Here is a 12,557-nt window from a genome sequence, read left to right as displayed (position 1 = left end):
CTACCTTAAAAACTTGTTTTATTTTAATAAAAGGAATAACTGAAGTTTCTTTTTTTTCCAAAAAATGTGTTAAATTTTTTTGGATAATTGTAACATTTAATTTGTTGTAGTAACTCAGTACAAAAATAAAGAATAACACAATTTAGGGCAGTTTATACAATACTTAACCAATTTTAACCACTTTTTTGGAAAATTTTTGGAAATTTTGAATTCGCTCTGCGTGTTTATTGGACCATATATCGTGACGGCGATTTCAGAATCGTAACTAGCGGAAGATTATCTACACTTTGACACCAATTTTCGGTCGATTAAACTAATTTTAACCGGTTTTGACAAAGCCGACTAGTCGGCCGACTGCAGTCGGTACATCTCTAGTAGTTACTTACCGACTCCTTGACTAAGAATGTTTTCATTTATTATGGATTACAATTGATTTTAGCACGTTTTCTGCACTGCAGGTTCGATGTTTTCCTTGTTCGTTCTAGGGTTTTGTTTTAAGCACCAGTACTAAAGGCCAATTATATCTTAATTAAATAAAGTGAAATCCTGATATATTTGTATTATTCTTAACAAAACGTATATCCCCAGAAATTGCCTGAAGTCGGTTGATTAAAATGTCTACGGTTATCAAACGTCCGGTTTTACCCGGACGATAATGTAAACAGATTTAGTTCTTGTTTGCAAAAATTGGCTCACCAGATTCGAAATAATGTCCAACTAAAATAATCTGATAGTAATGTAATACCAATGTCTATATGTTATTTGCGAAAATCAGTTTTATCTTAAGAGGTTCTAGCCCCGCCCACCCACCCACCCTCCCTTTTCTTAGAGGATGTGTCATTTGCCAAAATCAGTCTTATCTAGCCCCGTCCACCCTCTTTTTTCTTAGAAGGTACGTCATTGGCCAAAATTAGTCTTATTTTTGGCAAGTACTAGCCCCACCCGCTCGCCCTATATTTTCTTAGAGGACTAGTAGCTGCTAAGATAAGACTGATTTTGGCTAATGACATCCCTCTAAGAAAAGAGAGGGCAGCTGGGTGGGCTTAATATCTGCTAAAATAAGACTGATTTTGGCAGTTGACATATCCGCTAAGAAAAGAAAGGGCGGGTGGGTGGGGCTAGCACCTGTTACGATAAAACATGATTTTGGCAAATGACATATTCTCTAAGAAAAAAGAGGGTGGGTGGGTGGGGCTAATAGCTGCTAAACTAAGACTGATTTTGGCAAATGAGATATCCTCTAAGAAAAAATAGGGCAGGTGGGTGGGTCTAGTACCTGTTAAGACTGATTTTGACGTATCCTCTAAGAAATTTAATTAAATTATTATAATATAAGACACTAGAGGCTCCAAAGCACTTTCAAATTCTTTCCAAGCAGGAATACCTAGAACCTCAGATTGGTTTAAATTAATCCGTCGTTTTCCAGACGCCCGTATAGGAAAGAAGAGGAATTGCTAGAGAAATGTTAAAATATAAAGTGGATACACTAGGAATTACGGAAACAAAAAAGAAATGAAGAGGTATGACAAGAATGTATAAGGGATACTGACTCTTCTGGTCAGGTGTAAATCGAAAAGAAGAAGCGAAAGAAACAGTACGATTAGTAATAACACCAGACAACTTAAATGACATCATTAAAGAACTAATATTAAGATATTTTACAAATAACAGTCGATAATGAGTCTGTTCCTATTCTCAATGTTATTCGACGAAGCAAAATTGGATTTGTGGATAGATATTCAAAATACTCATTAACTTTTAAAGTATTGTGAGGGACGTCTACAAACTAAATACATGCATTTTATGCGATTACCGAAATGACTGTGCAACAGCTAAATACTTTCATGACCTTTATTTTTACGTTAAATTAAAGCCAAAGTCAAGCCAAGTTTATCAAAAAACCGCAATGTAATGTATGTAAAACAGAATGAAATAATAATTAAATAACCAATTTTCATTGGAGCGATTTTTTTATATAACATTTTTCTGAAGCAGTCGCTTTTGTATTTTTTTATTTTGAATAAGAGTTTTTAGTTTACAATATTTTCGACATTCTATTAACGTAGAATTTCTGTGTTAAGGTATATGTATATACCGAAGGTTGCGAAATACGCCAATGTTTTTAATTTGAAGATAAGTATATTTAAAAATGGTTGGCAGTGCATAATATTTTAGCTTTACGCTTTCTTTTTTTTTGATAAGTCGTTTATCTATGAAAACGACTATTGAATAGTTAACAGTTTGTGAAGATACTTACTACTTTGCGTGAAAATTTAAGCAGTTGTTTTTCATTCAAAATGAGATTTTTAAATTTTCTTGTTGTTGATGTAATCTTTTGCCTCATAGTATCAACTTACTATTTTTCAACAAGTTTTTGTCCAACTGTTTTAATAAAATGTATTTTTTATTTTAATTCTAAATAATTAATGTAATAAATACAAATGTAAAATTGAGAGGCTTTAGGTTTTAACACAAAAATTTTACTACACCACTACCGTAATTAAATAAAGAGAAATTTGAAAAAATTACCATTCCGACTTATTACTTACGAAAGAATGGTATCATTGTATTATTTATAACTATATATTTACTATTAATTTCATTTCTTATTATTTCAGCACAGTTTCAGGATGTTATTAGGCAACCAACAATACAAAATGACACATGAAATATAAATATTTCGCCCAATGTAAGTCTCTATTAAATACGCGTTTCATGAGACACTTTGGAGCATCCTGAATTTTGGGATTCGTACTCTATAATAACGTCTTATGAAGCTTGTTTTTGAATATACCGTTAATAGTTATTTAACGAACGAGTTGGTATTAACCAGGCTTTTTTAAAGTACATGAGCAGCGAAATTTGCTATTATTTATGTGGCAAAGCTGAAAAAAAATATTAAATTAACTTTTTTTTTTCAACAAACTAACATAACCTCACTTTCTGTTACATTGTTTACGATATTGTTTTCAAGTGTTTCACACTAGTGTACACATAATTAACTACGACCAAATCAATTTCGACTAAAAATATCTTTCGAGCACCAAAAATTATCCACTATTTGTTGTTTTTTGTGAACAATAAACATAACCTAGCTTTTTTAGATTAATTTTACTTTAGATCCGTACATTTTTTCACCATTGTGACACCAGAAGACTAACAGCAATTGTACAGATGAATTTGTTGTGTGGTAGTCACAATTATTACTATTTTTACAATGTAACCTAACCTCACTTTTGCAGTTCCAATGGATCCAACTTCAAAATGTGTACACAAGTCATAGAGCCCCTCAAGCGACCATTCACGTGTACAGGTTACATACCGCCATATGAGTGCGAAGTTTGCCCTACTTTCCAGACCAATTTGCTGACACGCTTTCGAGAGCACCTCTCAGAAAAACACACACAACAAGACTCCCATCAACTAATTTACAAGTGTCTCCAGTGCGACTTTACTAGTTACTCTAAGTTTTTGTTGATAAGACATACTCTCTTCACGGTTTCCCATTCCAACCTCACCAAACATTACGCCTTTGGGGTCTACCAGTGCAAATGGTGTTTGTACACCACTCACTGGAAGAACGATGTTCCCATGCATGTTCTAACCCAACACACTAAACTAGCACAAGTTCGTGCATCAATTTACATTGAAGGAAAAGATTTCCCAAAATCGAGGAAAAGACGCAGCAGAAGAGGAAGAGAGCGCCGTTTCCGGTGTACACAGTGTTCGTACTCTGCTTTATATAACGCAGAATTGAAGTCTCACATTTTACTAAAACATACATCTGAAGATCAAATCCAGTGGTTAGAATGTGAACAATGCGCAGCCAAATTTAAGTTACAAGCGCATTTAAATCGGCACGCCAAAGTACGACATCCTAATCCCGAGGAAGTCAGGTGGTTCGATTGCGATTTTTGCAATTACAAGTGTAAACAAAAATACATCCTGAACAGACACATCAAGCTGAACCATGTATCGGAAGAAGAAATTCGTTGGTTCAAATGTGCGGTTTGTCCTTTTAAAACGAAGCGCAAACGAGATTTAGTTTCGCATAATTTGAAGAAACACGGGATTGCTGAAAGCGGGAAGTATTTTCAGTGTCCACATTGTGCGTTTAGAGGCATACACAAGTTTCAGTTTAATGTCCACTTGAAGACGCATTCCACAGAGGAGTCGGATTGGTTTAAGTGTGATTATTGTGAGTTTAAGACGATTCGGAAGTTTAGTTTAAAAGAACATTTGTTGCATAGGCATACAGATCCTGCAAAAATCGAGTGGTGTGTGTGTGAAGGTTGTGGGTTTAAAGGAAAGACGAAACATGCTTTACAGAAACACGTGAGGAGAGTGTGTGGAAAAGGGAAGACGTGACAGTGAAACGATTTTGTAATTTTAATAAAGAACAAATAAAAATAACATTTTTGTTAATAGTAAGTTGTTTTACTTATTGAAGGTGTAAGGTTGGTTGTCTACTTACTGATTTCGATTTTTTGGTTTCGCGTTTCTGGTGCACCCCTAGATGTCGCCACTCACACCCGCCTGTTTTACCGACCGCGCCCGTCATTCCGCAGATCTCTTCTCGCACACTTCCATCTGTCAGTCAGTTCATTAATGGCGTGCCTTTGGCACTCGTAACACTTCTCCGTATACAAACCTCTCGCAAACGCCGCGAAAATGACGTCCACGGGCATCCTGCCCACGTATCAGCGCTTTATTAACGGGGTGCCAGTGCCGTTCTCGCGCCGCTCCTTCCGCGCCCGCGAGAAGTACGTCATCTTCTCCGTGTTCGTCACCTTCGGCCTCATCTGTTTCGGCACCTTCTTCTTCCTGCCCGAGTTCCGCGGCAACTCCTCGGAGAGCGTATACAAAGTGTATGACCAGATCAAGCGGGCCGGGCCCGAGCTGCTCATCCCGCCGCCGCCGCACCTGGAGGAGGAGGGCCAGCGGCTGCTGCGGCACGAGGAGGACGTCAGGGAGGACCCGCATGTGGCGGACGACAGGGAGAAGCTGAAGGCGAAGATCGACGAGGACCGGGAGTTGAAGGTGCTGGAGAGGCCGGGGTTGCGAGGCTCGTCGACGGCCAGGGTGGACGAGAACGTAGGGAGGGAGGAAGTCGGAGATGTGCCCCAGGATACGGGGGTGGTGACGGTGGCAGCGGCGGCGAGTGACCACTATCCGCTGGTGGCGGGCGGAGAGGACGCGGACCCGGTGGCAAGGGAAAGGAGGAATAAGGTCAAAGAGGTAGGTGGGTGTTTTTGGTGTTTATTAGACGGGGTTTTACGTGGTTATTACGTAATGGTAATGACGGAGAAAAATTTAATATAACAGGAGCAAAAAGTCAATGTTGTTAGTTTTACAAAGGTGAAAAAAAATTGTGTCGTGTTTCTTTCGACTTACGGACGAATTTCTCCTAATGTGAAGGAAATTTGTAACAATTTTACTTTCTCCGTCGATACTGGTTACTAAATGGTAAATTAATGGGTTAAAATCTCAACAAGTTTAGGAGAGTCAAAAGTGTTGTTAGGCGGTCATCGCCCTCGGCTGCCTTTTGAAACTTTGTATTTTGGCATATTATCTGTTCAAAAATTAAAATACCACTCAACTGGCAACATTGTCTGGGGGGATTTTTGGTGCCAAAATGTGCTGCTAAAAAAATTGGGGTTAGAATGATTATGGTTTTCATTGAAGACACGTTGTTTTTATTTATTTGGACCCACAGAAACGTCATACAATTTACTTGGCACTGGGTTTTGAGTTAGTAAATATATAAATAATCGTATATGCTTAAGTTTGTAGGACGAACCAACAACGAAAACATGTTTTATTAGACCAAACATCTGAAAACAAGAATTGAGAAAAATTAACCAATACAAAAAGAAAAAATAAGGCTGAAGTGAAATAAAAATAAAACAATTATTCATAATACATATATGTAATATAGATATTTTGTTCTGATGTAGTTCTACCCGTACAAGGTCTTACAGTCTTTGATTTTGGAAGTTTGCAATTTTGAACCAGAAACCCACTTCGAGGTTATTCTGGACTCCGCCGTCGAGATGAGTCATCACTCATCGTGACAATGTAATCGACGCCGTATGGGTTTATTTCGTAACATTTACACAGTAGCAAAGCGTCCAATATAAACTTACTAAAAAAAATCAAGATTAGCGATACCTGTGTATGTATAAGGTATAGTTAAGACTAAAGTAAAATAGTTCTTTAGGTAGCATACACTAAAATTATTAACAACTTAACATAACACATTGTCGAACCGTAAATACCCACAGTAATTACCATTAACGACGGGTTCTTTTTTTCAAGTAATCGGTAGTTTCCATGAGAAATTATTTTAATTAAACACATTTAGAAGAATCAATGCATAACGACCTTTATCGGCGTCAGAGTGTCCAAAAATATCTTTCGGACAGACACATCCCACGTAACACATGATAATTTAAATCGAAACGTTTTAGTAAATTAAAATGTACACTAATTAAATAAAACGTCTATCTCTTTGTAATCACATCGCATCCTTCACCTTACCGAACGGATGTTCTGCGGTTATTAAGAGATAAAAATTCCGCCAAAATGATTCATTTTATCAAGCGAGTATAATTTATTTCATGGACAATATTTAGCTGATTAATGGAGATATCGTGTGACGTCACGCGATAAAAATTTTCAACATCTCGTTAAAGTCAGGTTTTATAGACACATTCGTCGAAATTGTCGACACCCGGGGTGCAGTTTTTAGTGCGCGCAGTGTAGAAGCGGCTTAACATCGATTTTTTCTTAGTGTGGATGTTGTGAATGTAGAAGTAATAAAAACTTTTACCTTTATACATATTTTACGGCGATTTTAATGGAGCATTTCAGATCTCTATCTGAGATAATAAAGTCGCTGTCTTCTTCTTCCCATTAAACGAGGAAATTATAGCCCATATAAAATTATTAGTAACTTTGCATAATTTACTTTGTGTGTTAATCATAATTTATAGCCTGCTACTATAATTACGGAGAAAACACAAACAATGGATGCAGTAGTAACATTGACACACTTTCGAAAATTTGGACTGAAAATTGTAGCGGAATTTTTGTTATCGTTGTTATTTGAGAAAGCGTGTAATTTTTATTAGAAAGGTTGGTATTTACGACAAAAATGGAGAATGTTGGGTTATCATTGCGGTAATTCCGTTATGATAATAGCGTGTTTAATGGCTTATGGCTTTAGTCTTGGATTTATTAGTTTTGTCGACATTTAAACAATTGTTGGATTGTGCGAAATGTGATAATTGTCAAGTATTTAGAAATCTTACAACTCGGAATATTGAAATTAACAAATATTTATAATAGCCTTTATCTTGTTTTTTGACGAAAAGTAGATATTCATTCCGAAAATGACTTCACTGGCTCCTGCAATTAATGATAAAGATATTTGACCTTTCATAATTAGTAATGTGTAATCAAATATGTTAAAAACGTGATACAAAAACTGTTTATTTCTACAGTTTTTCTTTTTTTAACTCCTTTGATAATAATTAGTTAAACCAAACTTTTGCCGATTTTGGGAAGAAATAAATTGTTATTAGCGACTTAAGTTCAATACTAAAAGATGTACGACTATATCCAAAGTTAATGATTCTGAGTATTTTTTCCTTGTGTTAGCGGCGGATAATTTGACGTTTAATAATAATTATATTTAATTAAGAACATAACTGGACTGTGGACGGTTAGTACAGGGTCATCAAAATTGATTGAGAGAATTGGTACCCCCTGTTTTTGTCGTGAAGTTTGTGAACCTTATGACAGATTTGTTTAAGGTTATATGGCAATGAATTCAGTGGCGTGACAAAAATTCGAAACTTCAAATCTGACAACTAATATTTTTACCAAAAAAAAAATTGAAAAAAGACGCCACTGAGTTTTGAAATTTGATACTTGAAACTTCAAATCTGACAGCTAATATTTTTATACAACTTAATAAACCAAATTATTCAAGTTCAGGTTTACCAACTCTCTCAATCAATTTTGATGACTCTGTATTAAATTAAATTGGATACTTCATCAGGGAGTGTTTATCTTATTTCCACAATCGCCCCAAATTTTACTATTCATTTTAATAAAGTGATATAGACAGATAGTGAGAGATCCGTACTCAATTAATTAGCAGACATTTCATTGAGGGTCCGCAGTCGTCGCCCGCAAAATCGTTTCCAGTGAGAAGAATTATTTTTTGTAACTATGCAACCCAAAGTACCGATCCACGGAAGGTAGCGACCCAAGAGAGGAGAGATTATGATCACTGTAGGGAGTCCGTCATAAAATGCAAATCGGTAAACAACACCAGATAAGCTTATTTATTTTGAAATGAAGGGTACAGAGAAATAACCATCGAAATCCATTTGTATGTATTTTGAAAGAAATTGAGTTGAAAGTTTAAAATGCTGCGGAAAATAGAATGAGAAACCCACAAGGTTCAGTCTAACATAACTTTTTATTTTCTTTATAATGTTTTAAAAATATATAAAATAAACTGTTTATGTTCAAATATAACAGCAAAAAAATCGGTGGAAAGTTGTTTCGACAGAACTTCCCTCGCACCTAAAATACAATGAAACATATCCAGCATTTTCGAGTTAAATTTTTACTTTAGGTACACAATTTTGTGATGAAATCATCAACATTTTGCAAGGACACGTAAATCATTGTGGATTAGACTAAAAATAACAGTATTCCCAAAATTTCTGGGAAAATGGAGTGAGTCGTTCCTGATTTAATCAGTAGAATAAATTGACTCATTCATTAATTTTTTTGAGCCACCTAGGTATATAAGCAAATCTAAAAAATATGAATGCAATGATAAATTACAAGTAAAAACTCATCATATTTTGCACATTTTTAGTAGAATTTATTCGGCAAAATTTTGAGATGACGTTATCAATTTTTTAGTAGCGTAATCCTGAACTTGTGGTTTATAAATACATTATTGAGATTTTTCGGTTTTTCAACTTTTGATTTTTCAATTTTTCAATATTTCAATTTTTGACATTTTCAATTTTTCCATTCTTCAAATTTTCGATTTCTCCATTTTTTTATTTTTCGATTTTTCAATTGTCCGATCTTTCAATGATACAATTTCGCAATTTTTCAACTTTTCCATATTTTAATTTTTCATTTTTTAAAATTCTAGATTTTTCACTTTCTCGAGTTTTTAGTTCTTCTATGCATATTTCTGATTTTCCTTTTTTTTTAATTTTTCGATTTTCCAGTTTTTCGATGTTTCGATTTTTCTATTATAGGATTGTTCAATTTCTCGATTTCTAAATTTTAGATTTTCCAATTTTTATTTGTTTGATTTTTTCATGTTTGGACTATTTATTATTGCTAAAAATAAAAGTAAAAAATAACTACCAAAATTGTGACTAAAAATATGTAAAAATTAATAGAAAATAGAACACATTGCTGCAAAAACATAAAAAAAAAACTGTACTATCCCAAAAAAATCTATTGCATGATTACTGTTCCACTAGTATTGCTAATTTAGGCGTTAGTATCAAACGCAATGAAAGAATTAATTCTTAGTTAAACAAAAAAATAGTTGCATGTCAAAATCGAGTGAAACATGTGAGATGTGTGTAAACAAAAGCATCTAAATAATAACTATTTCCCGCAGAATTTCTGGAGGCTTATAGAGTCGACATTGGCCTGAGCGCGCTCCGGTCTGTGGATCATACAAGTTCTCGGACGACGATGTATCTAACGAGGCAATTGAAATACCTCACATGTCATAGCGCAAAAACTATTTCTCAAAAAACTTTCAAACGTCGATGTCTTTCTAGTCGAACAAAACACGATTGGCGAACGAAATAATCCAGAATGGTGCGCAGAAAAATCCTTTAGACTAACCGAACGTTAGAGATGATAAATTTTGGCAAAATAATATGATAGAGCCCTAGAAAAATTTTATTTATATGCCTTACTTCCGGAGAGAGTAGCTTCTCGTTATTAAACAAGTCAACCCATTAGACAAATTGTAAAGAAAAAATTGTACAATCAAAATTTTTTATTTGCATTCGCGTTATGTGCAGTTCATATGAATCTTTTGACCTTCTAGTATAAACACACACAGGAATAGGTTTAAATAAATATGATTGTACAGGTAAATAAGTGGTTAGTGAAGTGATGAGAATCTAAATCTCGTCAGTTTTGTGTATTGATTAATATATAAAATGACAGATTAATAAAAAATATTTGAATAATTTTTTCAAAGAAAATGTTTTAGTAGAATGTATGAAATTATAAAAATTTGCATACTTTTAAATCAAATTATGTCAGTATTGAAAGTAGTCGACTTGTTGGTCAGCTAAGAGTATTTATGAGTTTTATGACCGAAAGTACCTGAACTGATTACCTGAAAGAGTCGGTCGGCAAGGCTCCCTGCTGTGTAAAACTCAACCATTTATTGAAACGGATCTTTGTAAATAGGGTTGCCTAGTTTCACTTTATTTTCATTATTGAGTATGTTTTTAAAAAGCAAATATTTTGATAAATATAAATTTTAAACAAAAATGACCGGGTCTTCCCCATAGAGCTCAATGTTGTCTTTGCACTGATATAAAAGTTGAAGCGAAAAATGCTCTCTCCTCGTCTAAAAATGCAATTTCCTTCGAAGAATGAACGATTAATTAAACACTAAACAATCACTTATTTTAAAAAGTATTGTGTCTTCCCCAGAGATTTAGACATAATCCATCAATTGAAATGTCGATCTTTTTTTCAAAGTTGAAATTACGCCCGTAAAATGAAAATCTATTTAGCTCATTTTTCGATCTGCTACTGGGCACCCTTAAGTCCATGGATGATTAAAAAATATATACAAATCGTAGAATACTAATATACTGAACTAATTTAAAATAGTAAACCAAAACTTAAACTTTTTATTAAAACTAGTGAAAAGAGAAGTCTTAGAACAAGAACAGTTGTTCGTAGAATCTAAGTTGGAATAGCTGAAAGTGTGCGTGGCTATTTTTTTCAGTAAAAAATTTAGTTTTGGCAATTTTTGGTAATAGAAAATAGAGGGCGGGTGGGCGGGGCTAGTACTTGGTAAGATAGGACTGATTTTGGCAAAGGACATATCTATCCTCTAAGAAAGTAAAGGGTAGGTGAGCAGGGCTAGTACTTCCTAAGATAAGATTATTGGTTTTTACTTGTGATTTATCATTGCATTCATATTTTTTTGATTTGCTCATACAGGTGATGGCTTAAAAAATTAATGAATATGCCAATTTATTTGATTGATTAAATCAATTAATTTGTATTACAGTGCACCAATCCAAGTTGACATACGTGTTAATGACGTCATCACAAAATTCTGTAAAGTAAAAACTCAACTCAAAAATGCTGAATACCATGTACATCAAGATGCCTTAGAAAATATTTTCAGTAAAATAAAATTGAGACAAGAAATATCAAATGCACTTCAGTTTAGGTCACTTCTTAAAAATTGAAGAGAAGAAGAAGAACAAACTTAAACATTTTTAAAAGTAAATTTTTGTAGAAAAATATGGATTTTGTAATTAAATTCCGTCCCTTTATCCGACAACGAATAAAAAATTCGTCACAACTGAGACAGGGGCGGGTGGGTGGGGCTTAATTATTGGCTTCTTTTTCTTAATGTATACCCATTTTCAACAGCATGATATTTAAAACATAATTGTCAAATTTATCTTTTGATATTTTAAGTACTTTATTGTTGAAAAAAGACTATGTATTTTATATGTACTAAGAAAATCAAAGGATAAGCCCCACCCACCCCATCTCAATTGTGATTGATCTTTTTATTCGTCGTGAGGTGTGGAGCGGAGCTTAAAGCAAAGTTCATATTTCTCTTCGTGAAAATACCATATGGAACATCTTTTAAGTATCGTGGTATTGAAAGAAAACTATACATATTAAGAAAAAAAAGTCAAAAATTATTTTTCGAACTATTCGATGTGAAATTAGAATTTTTTGAAATTTTTAAAAATTGCGTTATTATGAGCGATCGTGGAAAAATTGCTGGAGTTATCGAAGAAATGAGGCTGGAAGTTTCTGCTGCGGTCCGAATCTACAAGAAAATGTATTTACTTAAATTTAGAAAATCGTCGAAAATGGGGCGAAATTTGCAGCATAAGTGGCGTATACGTCATTATTGCAAAATCGATATTTCCTATACAAATTTACCATTCTAAACATGTTTTCAGTTTCTTGTTCTGAAAAGACGACTACGTAAATTAAGAAAAGCGGCAAAATATAAGCCCCGCCCACCCACCCTGTCTCAATTGTGATGATTTTTTTTTTAATCGTCGAAAGCCAAAGGAATGGAATTTAATTGCAAAATCCTTATTATTTCGGGACAAGAAATTACGGTGGAAGACATGTTTTTGAGTATCGTGTTATTCAAAGAATACTAAGAAAAAATTAAAGCCAAAGATTAAGCCCCACCCATACCTGCCCTGACTTAAACAGTAATGAAGTTTTCATTCATTGCCAGACCTAGGGGCGGAGCTTAGTTGCAAAAT

General features: G+C 34.3%; 2 protein-coding genes across 2 annotated transcripts in view; both read left to right on the top strand.

The window, feature by feature from the left end:
* The first annotated feature begins 2,916 nt into the window (after window positions 1-2,916).
* Window positions 2,917-4,427, top strand: LOC135125487 (RE1-silencing transcription factor-like). The gene is made up of 2 exons (XM_064051149.1): window positions 2,917-3,190; window positions 3,243-4,427. The coding sequence occupies exon 2, from the start codon at window positions 3,265-3,267 to the stop codon at window positions 4,366-4,368; it is 1,104 nt and encodes a 367-aa protein (XP_063907219.1). The 5' UTR covers window positions 2,917-3,190; window positions 3,243-3,264; the 3' UTR covers window positions 4,369-4,427.
* Window positions 4,428-4,577: 150 nt separating this feature from the next.
* Window positions 4,578-12,557, top strand: part of Alpha-man-ia (alpha-Mannosidase class I a) — a 102,018-nt gene continuing 94,038 nt past the window's right edge. The window contains exon 1 of the mRNA XM_064051147.1: window positions 4,578-5,238. Coding sequence (XP_063907217.1) covers window positions 4,672-5,238 — 567 coding nt within the window. The 5' untranslated portion in view covers window positions 4,578-4,671. The remainder of the gene's footprint in view (window positions 5,239-12,557) is intronic.

The sequence above is a fragment of the Zophobas morio genome, unplaced genomic scaffold (assembly GCF_036711695.1).
Source record: "Zophobas morio isolate AGI-343-1 ecotype UQ-CSIRO unplaced genomic scaffold, CSIRO_AGI_Zmor_V1 ptg000008l, whole genome shotgun sequence".
NCBI lineage: Eukaryota > Metazoa > Arthropoda > Insecta > Coleoptera > Tenebrionidae > Zophobas > Zophobas morio.
The sequence above is the reverse complement of the archived record's forward strand: the minus strand, read 5'-3'. Positions and strand labels throughout refer to the sequence as shown.